Source organism: Neoarius graeffei, chromosome 15 (genome assembly GCF_027579695.1).
Source record: "Neoarius graeffei isolate fNeoGra1 chromosome 15, fNeoGra1.pri, whole genome shotgun sequence".
NCBI classification, from domain to species: Eukaryota; Metazoa; Chordata; class Actinopteri; order Siluriformes; family Ariidae; genus Neoarius; species Neoarius graeffei.
Window position 1 is genome coordinate 52,673,313 of NC_083583.1, and position 19,760 is coordinate 52,693,072.

General features: G+C 41.4%; 1 protein-coding gene across 3 annotated transcripts in view; it reads left to right on the top strand.

Moving 5' to 3' along the window:
* The window catches only part of crtc1b (CREB regulated transcription coactivator 1b), a 39,198-nt gene that overhangs the window by 15,575 nt on the left and 3,863 nt on the right, over nt 1-19,760 (top strand). Inside the window, exons 8-11 of one of the 3 annotated variants that reach the window (XM_060941597.1) lie at nt 5,901-6,113; nt 6,373-6,462; nt 14,159-14,245; nt 14,426-14,612. In XM_060941597.1, the coding sequence (XP_060797580.1) occupies nt 5,901-6,113; nt 6,373-6,462; nt 14,159-14,245; nt 14,426-14,612 (577 nt within the window). The remainder of the gene's footprint in view (nt 1-5,900; nt 6,114-6,372; nt 6,463-14,158; nt 14,246-14,425; nt 14,613-19,760) is intronic. The other 2 variants (XM_060941598.1, XM_060941599.1) reach the window with 2 other exon arrangements.

The window sequence follows — 19,760 nt, forward strand, 5'->3', positions numbered from 1 at the left end:
GAATGATTTGTTTTTCTGAATCTTTACTATTTTGTTGTTCGCTAGAATACCATTTTGCGATTTCACACTTAAGCAAATGTTTGAAAACTCCAGATCTCCTTCCTTCACGGTGGCTGCCATTTTTTTGTGCCGCACGGCGCATGCGCAGAGCTGATTCGACAGGGCTTTCCACAAGCGCCGGCTGCCGGCCATACAGCCGACTACACAGTTAAGTCCAGCCAGCTACTTTAATGACTTATTTTTGTGGCCCACAGGCTCTAAATATTAATTTTCGATTTTAATAAAATTAAATGTTTATCTAATGGACTGACAATAATGTCAAACTGAACCGCACTCATTTAAGTTGTGATTCGCGCTGTTTGTACCGATAATAACCACAAATTCCCCGCTGACTTCGTTGATCAAGGGAGAGTAACTCATCCGCGGCCCCGACATGCGGTGTGTGCGCGCGCACTCGGCGGAGGCAGTAGTGTGTCGGGGCCGTCGGAGGGAACAGAAGCAGAGATAACGCTTATTTTGTCTCCGGTAAACCAGTCTTCTCTCGTTCAGTTACGTGCTGGCATCAAAAGACACCGTTGGTTGTAAATGAAACCAAACTGAGTGGTTGGAGTGTATTTTCATACACAAATGGAGAAATGTTCGCTGAGTGTGTAATTGTGTAGCCCCACTGCAGACCGTTGTCGTTGTTAATTCATAGCATGCTCAGCTGCGTGAATGTGTCATGCACCGAAAATAAGAGATTTACAAGCCAGGAACGCCTCATGATGCAATACGCAAGAAAAGAAAGATGAATTACTGCCATTTTACTTTGTATTTGAGTAAAGTGAATAAATAAATGGTCTGTGGAAAATACATTTAATCCTGGGAACTGCGTGCACAGGAGTTTATTATTAGTGATGCAGTGCTATGCATTGCAAACTATTGACTCCCATATAGGGAGCAGTGCAAAGCACAGCAAACTCTTGTTCTTCCGTTTTTCATCTTCCGTACAAATTTCGATTTCGAATAACCCAATAACCGTACATCTCACACAGACAAACAATGTGCTATTACTTTGTTCAGCATTCTACGATTTTTTTCGCAACATAGTTGCGAAAAAATCACACACAATTTCCCATTCATTTCTATGGAATTAATTGAAAAAATCGCACATTTTCAATGTTTTTCAAACATCCGCTGCTCTGGCATGCTTTCACCTAGAGACATGATTCAAACTTTAAAACATAGACAAACTTCTCCTGTGTGGATCTGGCATTCAACTTTTTTGCTAGGTTCTAAACTTTTTGATCAGTCACAGATCAAACACCATGATCAAATCTGGAGAAATTCAGGCTTTATAGTGGGTGTCTATGGCGTTACACACCAGTGGAGCTTGTTAAGTTAGAGTGTAGAGAGCTTGAAAAAGTAGCTCAAACTTTCTCGTTTAACCTCCTAAGGCCCAAGCTGTTTTTTTTACATGCATTTTTTATTTCTCTTTGCTATTTGGGCTTATTAGAACCTGATTAGAATAAAAACTAAGCATAATCTTTTGATAAGATGTACTTTTAGAGAAAAAGTATGTCCACATATGTGGATTCTTGTTCCGAATTTCTAAAAAGTGCTGTCCACGCATGTGACCGCTAAGCCCTAGGAGGTTAAACTGTGTTTTCAGCCACAAATTTCACTCTACACACACAATTTTCTCAAAAGTTGTAGTCACACTTGTCTTGATTCACACAATGTGTCTACCTGCACGATAGGATTTAGTTTTTGAATGAGAAGCCTGAAAGTAAGGAGAGGACAGGCGCGCTGCCCCATAGACTCCCATTATAAACGTGGCAGCGCTTTTACTGCAAAATCAGAAATGTCACTTGTTTTTAACTCACTCTAGTGTCCACGTTTTTTACACTAGGGACAAAAAAATTACATCAATGTGTTCATGAGAGCCTTGTAGCGCTCAGTGTGCAAGAATTTTGTGAATAGCTCCTTTCGTTTCCGTGTAAATCCCCGTTGTTCAAGGAGAGGGAACTCTGAGAAAAAGCGCTCTTTGCTTGTCATAGTGAGTGCGTTTACATGCACATAGAGAAAATCGAATTTCTGCCGTAGCTCGACTGAAATCGAAGTTCTAAATGCCATGGATACACCTTACCTCGGCTGAAATTGAAACGAACTGGATTTCTTGTAATCGAGCTACGCGACCTAGATTATGCGATTGTAGCCGAGCTACTTAGTGCATGTAACCCTATCGAGCTACGTAGTCGAGCTACTTACTTCCCTTCCGGAAGTGACGAGTGACGAGACCACAAGCGGCAAACACAACAGCCTCGGTCGGCATGACAACAGTAGTAGTAGCGAGCAGCAGAAGAGGTCAGGAGGAACAAGGAGACAAAAAACAATTGAACTTTTTGTGTGTTTATTAAGACATAAGTTAAATTGTAAGCAAAAATGGACTTTAGAAAAATATACAATTGTGCAAAATAAGTTGTCTTACAAAACAGTGGTCTGCACAGGACAGTTTGTAGCCAACAGGTGGCAATGACATGTGGTGTGAATGTAAAGTGGAAATCGCTCCTCTTCTTCATGACGACAGCCGGAAGTGTACCAACACGATGGGGCGTGTAGCGCCACCTGTGGCTCGGGTGCACAATGTACCTCACACAATAGCTCGATTTCCTTGTGTGCATGTAGGATTGGATTTCTCTGGCACCCCTGCTGGGACCCTTAGCTCGATTACCGACAGTAGCTCGATTTGGATGTGCATGTAAACGCACTGATTGTGTCTCTTCCCTGCACCTGAGTACCGTTACCAAGGCGACAAGCTCCACTCAGGGAGCAGAGAGGGGAGGGGCTGCTCTCTCTCTCAAACACACACAGGCTCAGAGCATCGGAGCCTCATAGCCTGCGATACGCGCACTGCATCACTCTCACCATTCCCCACAGGGGAATTGTCGGCTCCTTATTTGTCATGGCTGGCTAGTATGAGCCTTAGTGGAAAGCCCTGGAAATGCGTAAATGTCAAGTTCGATTTTAGATTTACGAACCCGAAAAAAATGTCGAAAAACCGGCGTTAAAAAATAAAAAAATTCAACCGCACAAACGGCACTCACCCGGCCGGTGGACCGGAAACAGAACATTTTTTAATAATGGCCTTAATAGAGACTATGTGAAATAACAGTGCTTGAGTCAGTGAGAGAGGTGACTCCACTTGTATCCATGGTTTTTATTGGCTCCTGATTAGAGTTGTATAACAGTTTTTATTCTATCCACATTCACTGGAGATGAGCAATCGCGCACTCTGATTGGCTGCTCTACTACTAGGCTATCAGCTCATATACAAACAATTTACAAAACAAAAAACAGCTCATGTACAAAAACAAAATGGCGGCGCGTGTTGGTGAACCAACCGAGGACGAAGTAAAAACTACTCGAAAACAAAACCCCAAGAAAGCAACAAAATATGGAATAAAAGTATTTGATCATAAGAGTGTATCGTTTTTATTTTTCAAGAATTATTATAGCATTTTTCACATTGATACTGTCATTTCGCTGGTTTGTTTACATTCTGCACCTTTAAGCATTAAAATTTTATTTTATTTATTTTTTTTAAGACTGGTTCAAAAGTTTGGAAATTACAGAACTGAAATTTCCGAGGAAGAATTAAATAAATGTCTAAAGCTGTTTTATACCTTGGCACAACAGCAAGACGGCACTGTCTACAAAAAACAAAACACTAAAGTCAATTCGTGCAGCCATCAGTAGGTTTTTAAGAAGTCCACCTCAGTGGATATGATTTTATCTGTCATTTTGTATAAAGTTTTTTTTTGTTTTTTTTTTAATCGAATTTGCAAAAATTAAAAATGCTCCGTTTCTCAAAATCCAGTGAATGTTGAGAGAATAAAACAGTTATACCACTCAATCTCATCGTACATGGCTTATAACCAACTTGGTGCTACGCACCTCATCGAATATCAGCTCATGTACAACTCTTTTGTGGAATAACTGTTAATTATTCAACAGTTAGTTCTGATCTACTAATTTGATTGGCTGAGTGCCATTTCTGAGAGTGCTTGTATTTAATATAAGCGCACTGGGATGTTTTACTGTCTGTGTTTGCCACATAAAATCCCACTTCCTAGTTCCAAACGGTTACTACAGTCGTGTTACCGACATCATCAGCCGACATGGCACATGATACTGTACAGGAATATAACTTCTGACTTAAATTATGGAAGCTAATCCGATGAAGATGAAAAGGAAGAAGGAATGCCAATTCTGCCAGGAGCACCTTTAATACAAATGTACAAATCGATGTGTGCTGGCTAGCTAACTGACATGCTATAAAATGAGTGTAGCTTCTTCGGGATCTACCGTATTTCTGCTAGGAATGTAACGATTCACCTAATTCACGATTTGATTCGATTCACAATATTGGGTTCATGATTTAGATTTTCCCTTGATGTTTTTGAAAAATAAATTAAATGAAGAAAATTTTATTAACAAAAACTGCAACATTGATTTTCCTATCCTTTACCATATTAAATATTAGTTTTGTTAAATTAAAAAAAACCCTTATTTTCTTAATAACCAACAATAATTATTTACCCACATTTTTCAAGGTTGGAGCAAAATATAGGCCGAATAACCTGTTAACTAAAATATTCTTTTTCTTAAAAATGAAAGTTCATAACTAGTTAAAGTTTTATGAACCTTTTACTACCTACCAGTTTCTTCTGTTTAGTTTTCAGCAGTCTGTAAAAAGAGAGCTTCGATTTCTTATTAAATCTGTTTGTACAGTCAGTCGCACAACAGCTCTTTCCCATTTTAGATCCATTTGTGTGTTTTAGTGACATTAGTGCTGTGTTACTTTCGCCTACGGTGAAGTCACGGACGTTTCTGTTATTTTACATTTACTCTAAACAACGCAATTACAGCTAGGAAAAACTAAGATTACACAGCCTGATGATAATCGTGATTTCATTTTTTTTTATTTCATCGATTTGAATAGTCATAAATTTTGTCGCGGTTTATCATCACACAAAATATCGTTCCATGCCTAATTTCTGCTACTGGAGCAAAAATAAACAGAACATTTTGCCACATTTTATCTGAAATGTCAGGTACTTGATGTTAATTTTTGTTGATGGAACTGTTGTATAAAAGTAACGCCACACTCGCAATCATGGGGTTATACTGTGTACGGCATGGCCATGCTGATATTCTGTATAATCACACTCTTGCTCCTGCGACATTGCTTAATTGTGCTGCATGCGCTGTATTTTGCTCGGTTTTCCACGTCCTGATTCCTTTAAGTACTGTCAAACTTTCATTAATAAAAAATAACAAAAAAATAGTTTATTCTTTTTAGTGAAAGCGCAAATTTTTGGGCTGGGCACCAAGGAAGCAAAATGGTCCATTCTCTATGGGTGGGAAGGAGGGATGGCATACTCGGGTTCCCCTGACAATCACAGAGACACTAGCCAATCATTGGTTTCTGTGAACTAATGTACGTACGCAGAAGAGGGCAGATGATAAAATTCAGTTTATCATTATATCAACAGGCTTCAGAACCTGTTTGTTCCCTGCCAACTGTGAATGAGAAACCGATAGCCCTGATACGTAATTTCCTTGTTCTGGGCCGCCCGGATTAGCGATTTGTCCATCCCTACAAAGTAAAGTGTAGGTACCTTCTCAGAAATGCTTTTCCAGCCCTTCAGATTCTTCAGAAGCGAGTGTTGAATGACCCCAGCATTAATCTGACTTTGATAGGCAATGGATTTGATGACTTTTTTTTTTTATCTTGTAACTTAATTTGAAACACAAAAGGAGCCCTAATAATAAAACATGTCGATTTGTGTAATGTGTCAATTGTATAGATGTGAAACGGAAACATACAAATTTGCAATATCTGTAATGTTCTGCAGCCAATTGTGATGGACAGCATGTCGTTGGAACAGCAGCTGTCCCAGTACTCGCTGCTCAGCCTGCTGAGCGATCTGCAGAAGCAGCAGCAGACGCTGCCGCAGAACATCCGCCTTATCCAGCTCCCGCCAATCACCGTCAGCTCTGCCTCCAGCCCGCCTCAGACCTCCTTGTCCAACCAGTCTCCAACAGCCACGAGTGCACCAGTCAGCTCGGTTAGTGCAATCTGCCCTTAAACCTTATTTAAAACATAAACCCTCATGTTTGTTTTTTGAGTATGAACATATGCAGTATTGGGAGGTTCTGATGGTTTATCAATGCATTTAATGTTGAGATGAAAACTCCAGTAGAGCTAAGAGCACAGTTCAGGTTGTCTGCCGGCGTCAATCTGGAGCATCGTCGTTTCTGAGGTGCTTACACATGTGAGCTCTTAGTGGACATGTGATGTCATTCTGAAAGGCCTCTTGCTTTCAGCAGTATCGCAATCAGACTGGCTCTCCGGCCAACCAGTCTCCAACCTCGCCAGTCTCCAACCAGGGCTTCTCGCCTGGAGGCTCGCCTCAAGTAAGGGCGGAATCCCCTCTCACCATGTTTGCTTGTTGTGCTTTTGGCCGCTCATCAGTGTCGCAGCTCTCTGTTCGCCCTCCTACACTTCTCTCTGTCTGCATTTCAGCCCCATGCTCATTGCTCAGATGATGCGGTGATTTTTTTTTTTTTAATAAACATTATCCATGCTATTTACGTATCTTTTTCTGTCACTGTTTTGGGCAAAATGGATGGGTGCGTGATTGACTTAACATGCTGCTATGCTGCATGTCAGGATCTATTTTTCTACTGGATACGGTAGCAATATATTTATTAGTCAGCTAGTCTGGGTTATGAAGATGTTTCAGCTGTGTTGCTGTTTATAGATGCATTAAATGTAATGCCAGAATCAGTAGAACAGCATTATATTCCCAGGGGCAAAGTACTGGCTATTACAGTAGTTTCTATATATAGTGCTGGCAAAGGTTCATCCCCAGGCTGTTTGTTCATTCTACATTTTTAATTTCTGTGTGTGTGTGTGTGTGTGTGTGTGTGTGTGTGTGTGTGTGTGTGTGTGTAAAATTATTTTTCCTCCTGGTGCAGTGTTTCTCACATTGGCCCTGGAATAGCTTGTTTGGTGTGAACAAAAAAATAGCCTATTTAGACAGCCACACCTGAAAACTGAAGGGTTCAGTTCCTGTCCCTTTCAGATTTCACGTGTGTGTTCTGATCTGATGTGATCCGTTGAAAAATCTAAGGTCAAGCTGCTTCTCCAAATAGTTCAGTTTGTTACTGGTGGGAACATTTTTTCCAGTGGGTCCACCGGAAATGATACGGAAGGAACTTAATTTAGTTCATCAGCTAAATCCAGACTAAAACTACTCCTAACCAAATTAATAAAATCTTCAAAAGCTAAAAGATTGAAATAAAAAAAACCCTAATGCTAAATCCAAATTAGCGGTTATTTATAACTATCCTGTCCACATTCATTGGATATGAGGAATCACGCGCTCTGATTTAGACCCCGAAGCCGCCGCCAGGCGCCGCTAAAACCGCCATTTAGAATTTGAGCCGCCGCCAGCCAGTAATTTTGTAAGCCAATTTGAGCCGCTATCTAATAAAATTTGGCTGAGCCACTAAGAATTGTGTACATCAAATAATGGGTTTATCCACATCATGAGCTACAAGAAAAGTGACACAAACATGATCAACTGTACACACTAGTAGTAACACAATAGAGACGTATAGGCATACACTGTAGAGATTTAGAACTGATATCACAGCACAGAGAGCCACCACAAGCTTGCCGTTGTGACTACCTGTCTGGCTTCCCGCCCCTCACACCGTTACCACGATACACTGGGGAACCCGGGAACCCACCCAGAGCATCAATCGACTCCGATATCGACGAGATGGCTGCATTCTTTGCCGCTGCTGAGGGAAAGTGTAAAGGTATTTTTTGTTTGTTTGTTTGTTTGTTTCACATACTTCGAGATTGATAAAAAAAAGAGTACTCCACCACTCTACTTTCATCATAGTAAGATAGCTGCCAGTCCTTCACTGGTCATTGCTAGTGAGAGTAGATAGCTAGATGCCTTCCTCGAACAATCCAGATTAGCTTATTATTAGCATTGAACTACAATCTTGCTAGATTTATATTTACAATGAAGTAAGAGACCAGGGGACCTGTGGTAATTTGCTATTTATTCCCCCCATTTGTTTGATCCGTTTGCCTGGATATATGCCACACAGTGACGTCCAGTATCAGCCATTTGTAGCCATAAACATTTTGGTGGCTGCAGCAGCCATTAAGGTTTTGGCTGAGTCAGCTAGCCAGCCAATAATTTCATCAGCCAGCCATTATCCTGAAAACAAACGGCTTCGGGGTCTACTCTGATTGGCTACTCTACTACTAGGATATCGGCTCATTTACCGTGAACAGAGATCATAAAATGGCGGCGCGTGTTGCTGAACCAACCAAGGACGAAATAAAAACTACTCGAAAACAAAACCCCAAAAAAGCAACAAAATATGGAATGAAAGTATTTGATGGTAAGAATGTATCTTTTTGTTTTTGAAGAATTATCGCATTTTTCACAAATTGCTCCTGTCATTTTGCCGGGTTGTTTACATTCTAAGCGGAAATGATTTTGTCAGACGTTTTGTATAAAGTTTTTATTTATCGAATTTGCTAAAAATAAAAATGCTCCATTTCTCAAAATCCAGTGAATGTGGAGAGAATAAAACAGTTATCCTGCTCAATCTCGTCGTACATGGCTTATAGCCAACTCAGTGCTACGCACCTCGTCGGCTATCAGCTCATGTACGATTCGATTTCGTGGAATAACTGTTAAATGTACAGTACAAACACTAGATTTAATTTTCCTAATTTTTGTAACTGACCTTGAAGTGTTTCTCTCTCGGCTATGCATTCTTTAAAGCAGTTTAACAAGTCGGTCAATTGGAGCTACTTTTCTCTTTCCAGTCAGTGCAATGGATCTTAAGCACTGTCTCGCTCTGAGCATACTTTCTTCAAATAACTGTTTCCAGCAAAAAAAAAAAATAAATTTTCTTGCCTCAGTCAAAGTGACAGAATTTTATCAGAATGGACAACTTTTAAAGGAACAGTCCACCGTACTTCCATAATGAAATATGTTCTTTTCTGAATTGAGACGAGCTGCTCCGTACCTCTCCGAGCTTTGCGCGACCTCCCAGTCAGTCAGACGCGCTGTCACTCCTGTTAGCAATGTAGCTAGGCTCAGTATGGCCAATGGTATTTTTTGGGGCTGTAGTTAGATGCGACCAAACTCTCCCATGTTTTTCCTGTTTACATAGGTTTATATGACCAGTGATATGAAACAAAGTTCAGTTAAAAAAATTGAAACGTGGCGATTTTCTATGCTATGGAAAGTCCGCACTATAATGACAGGCGTACTAACACCTTCTGCGCGCTTCGGCAGTGCATTGATACCTTCACTCCTCTTCGGGCACGGCCAGGCGGGCGAATGCCCTGGTCCGTCCGCCCTGTCTAAAAAAATGGTACAACTCGAGCCCCATGGTAAAATTGGGACTTTGTCATTTTTCCGCATGAGGCCCATGGTAAAACCACACTTCCAGGAGGGGCTGCCGTCTGCCTCCCAAGCCGGCCGAGAGCGCTCCTTGTCGGGCACGGCCAGGCGGGTGAATGCCCTGGTCCGTCCGCCCTGTCTAAAAAAAAAAAAAAAATGGTACAACTCCGAGTGAAGGTATCAATGGGCTGTCGAAGCGCGCAGAAGGTGTTAGTACGCCTGTCATTATAGTGCGGACTTTCCATAGCATAGAAAATCGCCACGTTTCATGTCACTGGTCATATAAACCTATGTAAACAGGAAAAACGTGGAAGAGTTTGGTCGCATCTAACTACAGCCCCAAAAAATACCGTTGGCCATGCTGAGCCTAGCTACATTGCTAACAGGAGTAAACAGGAGTAACAGCGTGTCTGACTGACTGGGAGGTCGTGCAAAGCTCGGAGAGGTACGGATAAGCTCGTCTCAATTCAGAAAAGAACATATTTCATTATGGAAGTATGGTGGACTGTTCCTTTAAAAGATTCACATTTCACGCCTTGCTTTTAACTCTGTACTTCCTTCTTGAATGGACAGATCATGTTTCAGAGGGCTCTCGGAAGCAATTTTGATAAAGAATAATGTTTCCTTTAGTGCTTTTCTTGCTCCAAGGGTGCTTTTAGTGACTTTTTTTTTTGTCCCTTTATTTATTTATTTGTTCAAATGACCTAGTGTTCATTTTGTTCTTGATGGATGCTTATTTTTTATGAAACCAAACACGTGTTACTGCAGTCAAGTTAGTTTCATCTTTAAAATATTTGTCTATATGGCTAACACGTTTCCAATGTGCTGTGGTGGCTGATGCATGGTTACTGACCAAAGAAAATGATGCACTTTAACTGTGAAATTCAGCATATGACTCATATATACTGGAGAATAGATCAGAGTTACATTAGTCAGGTAAATCAGTTTATTTACCTTAAAGTGCAGATTCTGGACTAAATTCGTTTTTTTTTTTTTTAAATGAAAGTATGTCCCTTTACACACACATCCAGAAGGGTAATTTTGCACAAGGCCATCTGTCTACAGCAGAAAAAAATAACAAAACGCGTCTGGAGAAATCCCAAGGGAGTCTGGAGCCAGATTCGTGACGTTACCTGTGGAAGCGCCAGCAGGCTGCGCGAGCTTTGCACGGTTTCAGTGCACAGCCTGTGTAGACCAAGCGCTCCCATTTCTCTCTCATTGTCCGGTCTTTTGGGAAACGATGAGTACTAATCCCATCAAGATTGGTGTTGCTACACCCTCCTATGATACATCTGTTAATCATTTTAATAATTACGCGATAACGTTGAAGAAATTTGCAGAAAACCACCAGGTCGTTTTCTCATAAACAAACCAGCGCTGACGTAGGATTCAGAAGGAGGCGTCCCGCATGCGACGTCACGAAAATCAATGTTTCCCGGGAAATCCGAATGCCAAGTTTTTTCAGAGGCGGACCAATTCGCCTCAAATGGCTTGATTTCAACTGAATTTTTCTGGTATTGCGCAAGGTAACAAAATTTGCGCAGAATGTTACAGATATTTGACCAAAGTTTAATATAAAATAGGAGAATTGCATTGATCTTGCTCCTGAATTTACCCATGATATGCACTTTAAACTGTTGGTGACGTTTGGTCAACTGTATTTTCTTGAATAAAGTGTTCTGATTGTGAGCAGGTACAACCAAGACAGGGCAAGCATACAGCAGGACCAGGGTTGAGAACCACTGCACTATAGCATTGTTATTTATGTCTAGACATTTACATTACATTAATGGCATTTGGCAGAGGCTCTTATCCAGAGCGATGTACAATATGCCCAGAGCAGCCTGGGGAGCAGTTGGGGGTTAGGTGCCTTGCTCAAGGGCACTTCAGCTATTCTTGCTGGTTCAGGGAATCAAACGGGTGACCTTATGGTCCCAAAGCTGCTTCTCTAACCATTAGGCCGCGGTTTCCCATGTCTATATTTACCTGAATAAATCTGTCGTGAAAGAAGAAGACAATCAAAGTTGCGGAATTATCGCTTTAAATATCTCGGCTCATGATTAGTTTATGATATCGGTTGTCAGCACTGTAATCTTTTAGGTTTACATACGAGCATTAAAGCTGTTTATCGCATATCCTAGCATTTCAGTTACACTGTTCTGGTTGCCATGTTTGGGCCAAATTTCTGGCTTGGCTGCACGGCCTGAATTTAACTAGAGGTGAAAAATTATTCGTCTTGCTTTGGAAGAGAAAAAACTGGCCGCAATTCCACCCCACACACACACACACACACACACACGCATGCACACTGTCAACTCAGAATATACGCAAAAGCACATTGTAGAGCTAAATAGTAGTACAAGAGCTAATATTACGAACTAACTCATTGAGTAGGTTATAACGTTTGGGAGTATCACAAGGAATACAAGTTAGTTTAGCTCGCTTTGCTTCAGTTTACTCGACATCACGTTTTAAGCCCTTTGCATTTTTCTTATGTTTTGCTTATTCCTTTCTGGCATCTTCCTGTTCTGCTCCATTCTTCTTCCTTTTTTTTTTTTTGCCAGACCTTTGGATCAAACATTAGCCTTGACTGTCATCAATGAAATCAATTCCTTGTAGCCCAAGACTTCTCTCCTACTGCACGTGCAAAATAACTGCGCGTCAGGCGAATGCCTAGTTGCAGAGGAGTTTCCTAATTGGCTACAAACAGCTGGACTGTGTTGAAAATTGTAGCGTGATTCCAGAGCCCACGAAATTCACAAAGGCGTTTTATTAAACAGGTCACATGAAGTGTTAAAGAAATCACTTACAGCTTTCTCTGTTGACATTTAACTGTTGTTGTGTGTTGACTGAGGTGTACGTTTTATTGATGCTAAGCTGTGGTTCTTGTACACTACCGTTCAAAAGTTTGGGGTCACCCAGACAATTTTGTGTTTTCCATGAAAAGTCACACTTTTATTTACCACCGTAAGTTGTAAAATGAATAGAAAATATAGACCCTTTTCAGTCACGTGACCTTCGTAAACGCGACCGCCATTTTGGACATGTAGTGGACTTCGGCTCGAATCGGTTTGAATGCGAGGAAGGCGACAAACATAAAAGAAAAAGGAGCGAGATGCAGAAAACTGTATTTACTAGTTTACTGTAATTATGATCCGGCAGCTATTTACACCGGATCCAGTGTAAATAGCTGCCGGAGCCAACGTCCGAGCTTGCCGGAGCCAACGTCCGGCCGGCCGCGAGCTAGCGCGCTCCGGAACCTCGGACGTTGGCTCCGGCAGCTATTTACACTGGATCCGGTGTAAATAGCTGCCAGGTCATAATTACAGTAAACTAGAATGGAATGTTAACAGCAATGTAATGCCTTTTCTGGCTAATTTTATTCATCTTACCTCCAACAAAGTGGTCACTACACAAGCGTTGGTATGCCACTATCCATCTTCTCCGTCGGTCAGCATCTACCGGGATCCGATAAAATGATAACCCTTGCCTTGTTTGTTGATGGTTACTACATCCAGGTGCACAACAACATAGTGGCATGATGGAAGTCTTGCTAAAAATAAACACTTTCTTTGCTGCCGTTCCTCAATGTTGGCTGTGGTAAACTACTGGTAGTACATGTCCAAAATGGCGGCTGCGTTTGTCGTGATGTCACGTGAAAAGGGTCCATAGTCAAGACATTTTTCTGGCCATTTTGAGCATTTAATCGACCCCACAAATGTGATGCTCCAGAAACTCAATCTGCTCAAAGGAAGGTCAGTTTTATAGCTTCTCTAAAGAGCTCAACTGTTTTCAGCTGTGCTAACATGATTGTACAAGGGTTTTCTAATCATCCATTAGCCTTCTGAGGCAATGAGCAAACACATTGTACCATTAGAACACTGGAGTGAGAGTTGCTGGAAATGGGCCTCTATACACCTATGGAGATATTGCACCAAAAACCAGACATTTGCAGCTAGAATAGTCATTTACCACATTAGCAATGTATAGAGTGCATTTCTGATTAGTTTAAAGTGATCTTCATTGAAAAGAACAGTGCTTTTCTTTCAAAAATAAGGACATTTCAAAGTGACCCCAAACTTTTGAACGGTAGTGTATATCTCGGAAGATTGTTTACCATCCACAAACCAGTTCCATTTTCAAATGCAGTCATGGCATCGGTATTGAAATTATGAACCTAATGTGAGTAGAAGTTGATGATGTTATAAAGTCAAGGGTTACACAATAAGAGCACTAGCATAGTCTTAGTCTACTTATATTTGTTAGTTATTTAAAAAATAAAACCACTCACACAAAAGAAAATGTGCTACCGATGCTAGAGCTCTCATTTTGAAAAGTGAATTTATGACCTTTCTTTGCTCACATCTGGAACGATAATTTCAGTACCTGTTTCTGGAAATGGAATTACATGTTGTTGGTTTTTTTTTTTTTCTTCTGTGCTGTTTGCCAGCTGTGGAGAGTAAACAATTTGCCAAGATCATGTTGAGAATAAGTCACTGCTTTTTATCAGATGTCCTCAGCTCCTTTGCGTGGATGTCTTGCGCCAGACATCGCGTGTGTCAGCATCTTGCGCACTTGTCCTGCTGTGTACGTAAACACTGTCAAGACTAACAGACGCTGTCGCAGACTGCCTGAAGTAATCGAGTTGTCTCTTGCTATATCTATAGCACATTCCAGTGGTGGGAAGTATTTTTGGAGATTCATTCTACGAGCACCAGATGGCGTCCAGACAGACCAACGCTCTTTCCCACCAGGTGCCAGCTATTCAGTATCTTCCTTAAATTCTCCCTGATGGATCTGATCACTTGTTTGCTCTGTTTGTTTGTTAACGTAGAGATTTAACCCTTTTCCCTGACTGGTAGAACTGTACAGAAGCTATGATTTCGTATTAATATAATTTGCTGTAATTTCAATGCCCTCTTGTTACTTTGTAGCTCGAGCAGTTCAACATGAACATGATTGAGAACCCGAGCAGTTCAAACAGCTTGTACAATCCGTGCTCCACGCTGAACTACACGCAGGCGGCTATGATGGGGTTAACTGGGAGTCACGGCAGCTTGCAGGACACCCAGCAACTCGGCTACAGTAACCATGGCAACATTCCCAACATTATCCTAACAGGTATATGTTTTGTTTTTTGTTTTTCTTCCTTTTTTTTTTTTTTTTGTGGAGGTCATAAGGATCTGAACTGCCATTGGTGGCCATTAGACACATGTCCCTGTTAGCAGCAGTAATTTTAAAGCAGGAGGTCTAAAAAGAAAGTTAGCTCTCTAACACTAGCTATCAATTACAAAGCAGCCTATCTGGTTATGATCACATCACAACAAATACAGTGAGGGGAAAATAGACCCCTTCGCATGTTTGTAAACAAACCGACCGTTGCCAGGATGCGTGCGCAGCCTGGACCCAGAAACAATGGCGCTGCCCATAGACCGGCATTATGAGCTGTCAGATTATGCCAAACAATTGTCGTTACATGATCGAGAATGCTACATAAATAAGTTAACTCTAACAAGTGGACATCGCCTACCGGATCCGTATTTAATTAAGAGTGGACGGACGATGTTAGTAAGTTCCCTGGTATACAATGGCCAGATATATACTCGTACCTTATTGACAAGACTTCAGTGTACACCCACGAAAAACTTCGTGCCTACAAGTCTTTAGACGCATATGATTATGTTATGTGCGGGCATGTACAACTTGATTAACAATGGGACATTCATATTCATTTTGTTTTAATCAAATTATGCCAGTGATGTGATGGCAATGTGGCTTTAGCTACAACAGCAAATCCCAACACTAAACAGCAATTTGCAGGAGGCAATGGCATGAAAGGAATGATAGTGTAAAGAGTGCAGCTAAGAGAAATCAGAGCTGCGTAAAAAGCGAGAGGCAGAGAGCAGAAATGAAACTGAACGGGGCGGGAGCTAGGTTACAGCAGTCAACGTAAGTTGGCATTTAGAGTGAGGGCACACAATTTTACCTTTCCATCCTTGCTTTAAAATTGTGATTTTCGGCATACACAAATAACGATGGCACAAAATCTGGACTGCTTGAGTCAAGCGAGACCTCTCCTACAAACAAAATTGCATGCAAAGCTAAGTTAACATGCTAACAATATTCATTACATTGTGTAACTAGGACCCAGCTAATCAGACAAACGTTACCAAAGTATTTTGCTACATCAATAAACGAAGACTAGAAAGAATAAAAAAGAAAGATTTAATAAATAGCCTGATCTTACCTGTGATGAAGTGGGCGCTGCAAACCCGCGCATTTTTGATGGTCCTTTCATCCCAGTCTACACGTTTGATGGCTTGTAGCCATAGATGTTGGCGATTTTTTTTTTTTTTGTTGTTGTTGTTTGTTTGTTTTTTTTGGAATGGGTGAGATCCTGCTGGAATTTTGAACATTTTAACCCCATCACTGCTACGATTTTGACACCCGACAACACAACAACTAGGCATTTCTGAGTCTTTTTTGGGTCCAGGCTGCGCGCGCAATTTCCGCTTACGTATGAATGACATTTACTGCGAAGGGATTAGATTTTGTTATTTAATGTGCTAATAAATATGTTATTTAGCAGCTGGGAGGTCCGTATGGCGAAATACCGTGACCGAGGTCTTGAAAGTACTGAGAGGGGCCCTCTGGGCCGAGGTCAGTATTCAAGCCCGAGGTCATGGTATTTCACCATACGGACCGACCTTAAGCTGGTAAATAATATATTTAATTTTTTCTTTACCAAATTCTAACAGAAAACGAGAGCGCCCGAAAGGGAAAACCGAGGAGAGCCGCCATTTTGAATCCTCATTCATGGCTGTAATGCAAATGGCTTTCTCCTCAGGATACAAGTGCACTTCCATGGCAGGAAAAAAACTACATTTTGCAACCTATGTAGTCCCCTATTTATACAAAATTGAGTCATTCAGGATTCAGCCATGTTTTTGCTCGCCGTTAGCAACAGTTAGAGGTTTTTAGCTTTCTCCTGAAATGTTTTTGTTTTGTCTTCCTCAGGGTAGTAAAACTCGCTTTCGCTGTGAACACTCGTTATCGCTGTCCATGCTGTAAAATTAATGCTATTTTGAATCCTCATTCACAGCTGTAATGCAAATGGCTTCCTCCTCGGTATACAAGTGCACTTCCGTGGCAGGAAAAAAACTACATTTTGCCGACTATGTAGTCCCCTATTTATACAAAACTGAGTTATTTCAGGATTCAGCCATGTTTTTGCTCGCCGTTAGCAAGTTAGAGGCTTTTAGCTTTCTCCTGAAATGTTGTCTTTTATTTCTTCTTCCTCAGGGTAGTAAAACTCGCTTTCGCTGTGAACACTGTCGTTATCGCTATCCATGCTGTAAAATTAATGCTATTTTCCTGAGAAATGTTGGCAAAAATTTATAAGATTTTTGATAATCTTATAAATAAATCTTATAAAAAAAAAAAAGATAAATGTTGACAAAAAATGCTACTATGTTGTTGTGAACGAGCGAGTCGCCAGAGGTCCGTAACTGGGGTCCATACTGTAGGATACGGACCCTCTCGCCAGCCAATCGAAGTGCAAGATTTGATGGAAACCGCACCATGAAAAAAAAATTTGTTATTTAATATAAGTACAAGGTGCAATCAAAAAGTTCCAGGACCGTTCAAGGTCATGTGCGTGAAGCAGGAGCGAGCAGTAACTGTCGTGAGTCAGTATGCCGCATGACCTTGCGCTGTCAACATCAGGACCTGTGTTGCACACTTTTTTTTTTTTTTGTTTGTTTGTTTGTTTGTTTGTTTTATTTTAACCACTTTTTGATTGCACCTCATACTTATACATTCAAAGAGCACTCCATTAGGAAGCTGATACTAATACTGGGTAGGGTCTCACTTTGATCTCGAAACAGTCTCAGTTCTTCATGGTATGGATTCTACAAGATGTTGGAAACATTCCTTTGAGGTTCTGGTCCATGTTGACATGATTGCATCATGCAATTCCTGGCGATTTTTAAAAAAATTTTCAGGCGCATTTTCATGCAGTGAATCTCCCATTCGACTACATCCCAAAGGTGTTCTATTGGGTTCAGATCCTGTGGCTGGGAAGGCCAATGAAGAACATTGAACTCGTTGTTATGTTCATGAAACCAGTTTGAGACGACTTTTGCTTTCTGACATGGTGCGTTGTCATGCTGAAAGTAGCCATCAGAAGATGGTAAATTGTGGCCATGAAGGGATGCATATGGCCAGCGACAATCCTCAAAGTGGTATTCAAGCGATTGATTGATTGGTATTATTTGGCCAAAGATGCCCCATGCTGTTACACCACCTCCACCAGCCTGGACTGTTGACACAAGGCAAGTGGGGTCCATGGATTCATGCTATTGACACCAAACTCTGTTCTTCAGCAGAAGCTATGTTTTCCAGTCCTCAGCTGTCCAGTTTTTGGAAGCCTGTGCCTACTAAAGCCTCAGTTTTCTGTTTTTGTCTGACAGAAGTGGAACCCGACGTAGCCTTCTGCTGTTGTAACCCATCCGCCTCCTGCCCATCTTTGGTAGGGACAGCCACAATGGCTACTGTATTCACCTGGCACTTGTACCTTCACTTAGATGCCACCTCTATGTGGAGACACTGTGGCCCTTAGGCTCACCTTAGTAGATTTATATGCAATGCAGAGAGAGTGGCATGACTTTGTGTCATCCTAATTGACCAGCATGTGGTGACATGAGAACCAGCAAGAAGAACTCTGAGGCCAGGTGGATGTTCCTCAATACCAGCTATACCTGTGTTCTGACCTGTGGCACTTGTAGGGACTTGGCCGAATCTGATTGTAATAACATTGTGGTGATGAGGTGGTTAGTATTCTCAGTGAATCTAGCCTCATACTCTTGAGCTGTGTGACCTGCTTTAGTTTTAGGGAGATCTTCTCCAAGTTCCCTGTGAAACAGAGTGTCAGAATTTTAAAGATCGGGGTAAATGTGTTCCAGTTGGCCTGCCCCTTGGTGGGGGCACAGGAGCCAGTTATCCAAGTGGTCATCGGCGGAGACAAGGTCACTTTTTTATGTTGAGGCAGGTCTATGAATCCAAACCAGTCCTGTGGCTGCATGGCTTTATCACCTATAGCATATGAAAAGCAAGGGTCTTCAGGAACCTTTTCAATCCTTTCAGATCTAAAATTGGATGAAAACTGCTAGCCACCATGGTGTGGTGTGCAAAAAAGCATCATACGAACAATCTGTTTGCTCTTCATGATTCTGAAACCTGCATCCTTGCATATAGGGCTCCTTTGGCAGGAGGATCAAAGAGTGACTCCTGCATATAAAGCAGGTTCCAAATGGCTGATTTGGACATCGGGCAGAGTGGATTGCACCAACCATACCTGACAACCTGTTTAACCAAAGTCGGCAGACTCAGTAAGAGAGTTGTTGATACTCATCAGACTGGACAAAAGTTACAAAACCATCTCTCAAGAATTTGGACTCCGCCAATCCACAATCGGACATATGGAAGAAATTCAAGATCACTGTTCCCCTCCCCAGGAGCGGTCAACCAACTAGAATCACTCCAAGAGAAAGATTTGTACTATTCCGTGAGGTCTCAAAGGAACACTGAACAACAATGGCAGGGTTGTAAGTGGAAAGCTACTGCTGTCCAAAAAGACCATTGCTGCTCGACTACAGTTTACTAAAGATCACATGCACAAGCCAGAAGGCTATTGGAAAAACTTTGTGGATGGATGAGACCAAAATAGAACTTTTTGGTTTAAATGAGAAGCATCGTGTTTGGAGAAGGAAACCCTGCATTCCAGCATAAAAACCTCATCCCACTTGTGAAACATGGTGGTGGTAGTATCATGGTTTGGGCCTGTTTTTCCTGCATATAGACCAGGACAGCTTGCTGTTATTGATGGAACAATTCAGGATTCAGTATTCCAGTGAATTCTAAAGGAAAATGTCAGGACATCTGTCTGTGAACTGAATCTCAAGAGAAGGTGGGTCGTGCAGCAAGACAACGACCCTAAGCACACGCGTCGTTCTACCAAAGAATGGTTAAAGAACAATAAATAAATGTAATGTTTTGGAACGCCCAAGTCAAAGTCCTGACCTTAATCCAATAGAAACGGCTCATCCCAGAGTTGAAGCTGTACAGAGCAATGCGTAAAAATTCCTCCAAACCGATGTGCAGGATTGATCAACGGTTACCGCAAATATTTAGTGGCAGTTATTGCTGCACAATGGGATCATAACAGATACTGAAAGCAAAGATTTACATACTTTTACCACTCAGAGATAT